At 40.0% G+C, this 6,648-nt stretch overlaps 1 protein-coding gene across 2 annotated transcripts; it reads left to right on the forward strand.

Moving 5' to 3' along the window:
* The first annotated feature begins 754 nt into the window (after positions 1-754).
* LOC113159714 (neoverrucotoxin subunit beta-like) lies at positions 755-6,577 on the forward strand. Of its 2 annotated transcripts, XM_026356569.1 has the most exons (5): positions 788-839; positions 1,276-1,316; positions 2,223-2,322; positions 4,309-5,790; positions 5,933-6,577. In XM_026356569.1, the coding sequence occupies exons 3-5, from the start codon at positions 2,232-2,234 to the stop codon at positions 6,475-6,477; spliced, it is 2,118 nt and encodes a 705-aa protein (XP_026212354.1). In that variant the 5' UTR covers positions 788-839; positions 1,276-1,316; positions 2,223-2,231; the 3' UTR covers positions 6,478-6,577. The 2 variants fall into 2 exon arrangements, with proteins under 2 accessions (XP_026212352.1, XP_026212354.1); XM_026356567.1 differs by lacking the exon at positions 1,276-1,316 and having other exon boundaries at positions 755-839.
* Positions 6,578-6,648: the final 71 nt, after the last annotated feature.

The raw sequence follows: 6,648 nt of genomic DNA on the forward strand, positions 1-6,648 counted from the left end.
GAAGCTAATGTAGGAGAAATATGATCTCTTGTTACTTCCAGTCAGAACTCTGGCTGCAGTTCTCAAGATCAATGTTATCTATACTGATATCTACCAAGGGGTGAAAAACACAAGGCAGAGCAGGAACAGAACTACTTATTATTATTGTTATTGTACCATCATCATCATCATCACATCCACAGGGCAGCCGGGGACGATCATCAAGTGTTTTGAATCTTGATATTTGAACAAGTAATCACTGTTTTGGGAGTTATTTTAAATTGGGCACAAATGTCACTTAAACTTGGACAGTTTAGATCTTGGTGACCAAAAGTCAAAGGTCAAGGTCACAGTCACCTCATGTTCATCCAGTTCTTGTTGTGAATGTGATGTGTGAGGAACTCTTTGAGGGAATTTCTTCAAATTTACAAAAATTGTCAGTTGGAATCAAAGATGAACTGATTACATTTCTGTCGTCAAAGGTCATCAGCAAAGGTCCCTGTGACACCATGTATGTCTTATCCCTGTCAATGCTATTTCTAAGAAACACCTGGAAAGAGTTTCATTACATAGGACAAACATCCACGTGGACTCATGTATAAACTACAATGGTCAGCTGAGCCAAACAACCACAGTGTTCCAAATCTAGTTTTATTGGCAGTGAAAGATGGTTTGAGATAAAATATTTTTTCAATTCCTCATCTGATTCTGGCTCCCAGCTGTTTTCTTTGTTTTCTTCCAGCTAACACTGTGACTTCATCATGACGTCGGCTGTAACAGGGTTTATTATACCTGCATCTCCATGATTCCTGCAGCCTGCAGACTTCAGGGAGACTCACCGCTGCAGCAGTTGGATTAAGGTAACACAACTCTAAATGTCTACTGTTCGTTTGAGTTAATATTTGTTTTACATTTTCATTTAAATACTTTTGTCTCTAGGTTATTTTTCCTAATTGTTACAGTAACTATAACATAAAAGTTAATTGATTTTTATTTAATGTTAATATAAAAATACACATGAAGAATTGTCACATGAAGTTTGGTTTAACAGATTAGCTTTCTTTATCTGGCAGGTTAATTTGTTGTTGCGGTTATAATGTGTACAAAACCCAGTACTTTGTTAATACTTAACAGTACATTTCAGAGCTGTATATGTAATTGAAAGCTGATAGTAACAATAACAACTAAATTTTTCAGCATGTTTAAACCACACTGTTATAATATTGATCACTAACTAATTGTGATATGGAATATTTTTCCAGTTTCATCTCTAATTGATAACAAATTGTTTGACAGTGCTCAAGCTTCATCTTCATCATTTAGTTGTGTTCTTCTCGGTGAGTTGGATGCAGATTTGTGTGTTTCTGTGTGTGATTTGAGACATTTTCTGTGAAAGATGGGAGCGGAGTGGCTCTTTGTTAATACTAAAATATTGTTATTGTGACCAACTAACACACAGGATACGAGAATAACGAACAAAAAGGATTTTATTGCAACCCAGTTTCAAAAAACAGAGGACAAAGGAAATCAACCAGGTGAGGGAATTAGAACGAACACGACAAGAACAGAGATTAGATGCGAAAACAAAGTGAACGCAAACACGGTGGAGAATAAAGTAACAAACAAGGCGGCAAAAAAATACAAACTCACAAACCTGGAATACAACGTGACAACAGTGAAGTCACTGCAAAGGCAGGCAAACAACTCACAAAGTCAGAAAAAATAAAGACTAGGTCCAGGTTGTAGCAAAGTGGTGAATCCATGTAACAATCCATATAATTCCCTGTGCAACAATCTGAGGACTGAGGGGAGCTATATGGGTGAGGCCACTCCTGGTAGGGTGGAATTTGAAGTTGTGGCCTTCTGCAATTCAACCCAATGCTCGGCCACTGAACCACCAGGAAACCACCATCCGAAATAAAATTTATAACTATAAAACTGTTAATGGAGTTAATAATAAAAAGTAGGTACGCCATGAAAAAATTATCATCCCGGGCACAGTTGAAGATAAACAGTAATGAAAGAAGCTACTGTACATGATAGTTAGGTCAGTCAGTTCCTACAGGTAACAATCAGTAAATACAGGTAACTGATTGACCAGAACAGTTAGCATCAGGTTACTGTCTTTACTGTCTGACTAAAACCCACTGAGTGCTCTGTGTCTTTCTTCCTTCTTAGTTATGTTCATAAGACTTTGGGCTGTTGCTGATATGTTTAAGTTGCATTGATTTAATTTCTCTCAGGTTGCAGACATGGCCTCAGAGAACATGGAGGTTGCTGCCCTCGGTCGACCTTTCACTGTGGGAATGCTGTACGATGCTCGTAAAGACAAACTGATCCCAGGTAAGAAGCACTCAAACAGCATTACTGTCAGACATGAACAGTATGTTACACTACGATGTCATTATCAGACAAGTAGCATGTCTGTGTTTAATTCATATTTAATTGAATATGATTTAAACTTAAAGCAAATAAATTACAGGAACAACACATAATAATAATAATAAAACTGTGTGTTTTTTAATGGCCCCTGGTATAAGAGATACTGTGTGATATACAGTATATACAGTACCTACACATAGATAACAAATCAATGGTGCTGCTGGTTTGAAAATCTTGGTACTCAGAAACATTCTTAATCCAAGTCAAGTCAGTTTTTTTTACATTTTGTGTTGAATATGCAGAAACAACTTCTAACATCCGTTGTGTTAGCTATGCGTAGCTATAAATATTTCAATTTGTTCCTTGCAAACAGCTAAAGTTTATAAATGTTATCAATACACGTAATTTACAGCGGGGGTTCTGGGCTCTGACCTGGCCGCTCCAAAAGGTGGATTTAGATTTCTGAAGCCGTTCTGGTGTTTTGGGTCATTGTCCTGTTGCATCTTTCCCCCCAAATCACTGCAAGCAGGCCCAAAACATGATGTTTCCTCCACCATACTTTACTGTTGGGATGATGTTTTCATTATGATATGTAGTGACATTTTAGCACCAGATGTAGTGCTGTGAGTTTTTTCCAAATAGTTCAATATAGTTTCATCAGTCTACAAAACATTTTTACCAATACTGCTGTGGAGTGTCAATGTGCTCTTTAGCAAACTTCAGGCTGCAGGATTGTTCTTTTTACTAAGCAGCAGCTTCCTTCATGGTGTCCTGTCATAGACACCCTACTAGTTTAATGTTTTACCAACTGTAGACTCATGAACACAGAAGTTAGCCAGTTCTAATGATGCCTTCAAATCTTTGTCTGTCTCTCTGAGTTGTTTCTTTACCTCATTGATGAGTGTTTGTTGTGCTCTTGGGGTCATTTCGACTGGTCGCCCACTTCTTCGTAGAGTACCCACAATCCCAAAGACTGTTCAACTGTAGACTGGTGAATTGCTAAAGACATCACTTTTGAACCCTTTCCAGCTTCACATAAATCAAAAATTTTTTGTATGTTCCTTTTTCTGTATTAAATGCTGATACTTTAAAATGCTATTATTTGCAGTTTATATAATATTAATTTATTTGATAAAACTGTGGCCAAACTACTCATATGAAGACAGGTGTATTAATAGGAACTATTCACATTAAATCACAAATATTTGTTAATGGTGAGCAGCAGGTATCCATGATACATCTAGCATGCACTCATCCATTACTTAAATAAACACAATAATTTATACCTTATTATAGAAGAAGAAACACCTTAATTTGTCACATTACAGATGAAATTTGTCCTCTGCATTTAACCCATCCCCCTGGGGGGAGCAGTGGGCAGCTACATACAGCGCCCGGGGAGCTAGCGTGGAGTGTCTTGCTCAAGGACACACCTGGTGTCTGTGACAGGGTTTGAACACTGACCCTTCTGTATCTCAGGCCAATGATCTACTCATTGAGCCAGCAGGCGACATCAAGTGGGAATTTAGGTAACAGGATGACCAGATTGAGATTCATCCCCTAAATTATAGCAACCAAATCTCCTCTTGCTTTGTGCATCGTTTTCAGCGTTCTGTTAATTAGCCACAGCCACACAGCCAGTGCACCAGGTGGGGCTGTTCTGATGCAGTTCACATTAGTGGTCGACCAGTTTCAATTCAAATTCAGTTAGATACTGGCCCTCCACCTTCCAGCTCACTACGATTGGCATCAACAATCATTAAAAAAATCTTAGTTCACATGATCAGGTCAATGTCACTGCAGAGTCTCTTTAACATTTTTCATATTTACTTCTGGACACCACCACTGAAAACTTTGACATTTAAATCAGCAGATACCTGGTACTGTAAAAGATGGTGGTCTTCCTGTTTAACTGACGGGTGGTGGTTTATTTGTTATTTATTATAGGATTAACACTGCAGGATGATGCAACTCTACAAAATAAGATTCATGAAAGCTCTCAACAGGGCAGTACATTCCAGATCACTTCATCTGACTCCATACAAGAAAAGACCTCTCTGTTGGATGTCGAAGCTTCTCTCAAAGCCAGTTTTCTGGGGGGGCTGATTGAAGTTGGAGGATCTGCAAAGTATCTGAATGATCAGAAGAAATTTAAGAATCAGAGCAGAGTGACCCTTCAGTACAAAGCCACCACCCACTTCAAACAGTTATCATTGTCAACCCCTGAAGCCAGAAAAACTCATCAGATTGACGATGCTGTGAAGAGCGTGGCGACGCATGTAGTTACAGCAATCCTCTATGGGGCAAATGCCTTCTTTGTATTTGACAGCCAGAAACTACAGGCTGACAGTGTTCAGGAAATCCAGGGCAGCATGGAAGCAGTGATCAGGAAGATTCCTGCACTTGACATTCAGGGCAAAGTTGACATCAAGCTGTCTGATAAAGAAAAAGAACTGACTGACAAATTCTCCTGCACATTCCACGGGGACTTCATTCTTGATAGCAACCCAGCAACATTTCAAGATGCTGTGAAAACCTACCAGGAACTTCCAAAGCTACTGGGAGCACAGAAAGAGAACAGTGTTCCCCTGAAGGTCTGGCTGATGCCACTAAAGAAGTTGGATTCCACAGCTGCTGATATTGTGAAACAGATCGAAGTTGCAGTGGTGAGCAAAGTGCAGGAAGCTCTAGACGGTGTAAACGAACTGAAAATGAGATGCAACGAGTCTTTGGAAGATAGTTTGGTAGAGTGTTTTCCACAAATACAGAAAAAGTTGAGCAGATTCCAAAGAAACTGTGACGACTACAGATCTAGTATCAAAGAGGCCATTGCCAAGAAACTGCCCTCCATCCGGGCAGGTGAGGAAGATGAGTGCTCCTTAGAAAAGCTGTTTGAACACAGAGATACGTCTCCATTCAGTGACGAAAACCTGAACAACTGGCTGCTGGATAAAGAGAGACAGATCAACATCATTAAATCCTGTTTAGATGGGATTGATAGAACAAACATCATTGCTAATGAGTCACAATTTGACAGAGTGATTTTCACTCCAGGCGTAGAAGATATTCTGTGCTTTGTTTTCACGTCTCTGGAAAGTGCCGACTCCTACCTGGACAAGATGGTCAACTACTTACACCAGCATGACTCAAAACAAGCAGTGGATGTCGATCCACCTTCTAAAGACCGCTGGTACAAATCAGATGAAGTGATATCAAGAATGAAAGAAAAGGCCAAACTCTTCCACGCTCTTTACAAAGAGCTGAAGAACAGCAGCAGAGTCCGTCTGGTTGTGACGACCAAGTCCGATGAGAAAAACCGAGGGGCAAGTTTGTACCATTACAGTAAAGGCAAACTGATCACTGCAGATTTTACAAAGCCTGACGTCCCTCCTGTGGAGAAAATCAGTGATAAAAGCTCTTTAATGTGGTGTAAGTACTTTTTTAATACATTTCAGTCAAAACAATACTGACTCTTCATTAAATTAAAGGATGTATGTACACAGATGTGGAGGCGAGATGATAACATAACAATGATCCCTAGCAATGAACTGTGTCTTGTTTTCTCCAACAGATGCCTGTGATCTCACCATGGACACAAACACAGTGAACTACGACCTCACTCTTTCTGATGGCAACAAAAAAGCAACACATGGAACCAGACAATCGTATCCTGATCACCCAAAGAGGTTTCGTGATTTTCCTCAGGTGTTGTGTAACGAGAGTCTGACTGGGCGTCATTACTGGGAGGTGGAGTGGGAGGATGGTTATAATGAAGATGTAGCTGTAGGTGTAGCATACAAAGAAATCCCAAGGACAGGCGAAGGTTCTCTGCTGGGAAGAAATGACATGTCCTGGTGTTTTGGCCTCTATACCGTCAAACCTGAGCTCTTTAGGTCGCACAAAAATAATTGTAAGCATTTGCCTTTCCCCCCTACAGGCTGCAAAAGACTTGGAGTGTACCTGGACTGGCCTGCTGGGACCTTGTCCTTCTACCAAGTCTCCTCCAACACACTCAGTCACCTCTACACCTACCATACCACATTCACTCAGCCCGTTTACCCAGGCTGCTTCATTAAGAGCCAACGCAGCTCTGCGTACCTGTGCCCAATTAATTAAGAAACAGACAACGCTCACTTTAAAAATAAGAGTTTGTTGGCATCAATCATCTGTGACTTTTACTGTTCACAGACCAAAACATGCAGTTAAACCTTTGATAGATTACACAGGCATTTAACATTTAGGCTGCAGTGTCTTTCTCTTATTACCACTTATGGGGATGATGGTTTA

Source organism: Anabas testudineus, chromosome 12 (assembly GCF_900324465.2).
Source record: "Anabas testudineus chromosome 12, fAnaTes1.2, whole genome shotgun sequence".
In the NCBI taxonomy this organism is placed as follows: domain Eukaryota; kingdom Metazoa; phylum Chordata; class Actinopteri; order Anabantiformes; family Anabantidae; genus Anabas; species Anabas testudineus.

Excerpts from the sequence above, each read along its gene's own strand:
- LOC113159714 (XM_026356567.1), top strand. The coding sequence starts at position 2,232 with ATGGCCTCAGAGAACATGGAGGTTGCTGCCCTCGGTCGACCTTTCACT. Across the intron at positions 2,323-4,308 it reads TAAAGACAAACTGATCCCAG|GATTAACACTGCAGGATGAT; the intron begins GTAAGAAGCACT and ends TATTTATTATAG. Across the intron at positions 5,791-5,932 it reads TAAAAGCTCTTTAATGTGGT|ATGCCTGTGATCTCACCATG; the intron begins GTAAGTACTTTT and ends TTTCTCCAACAG.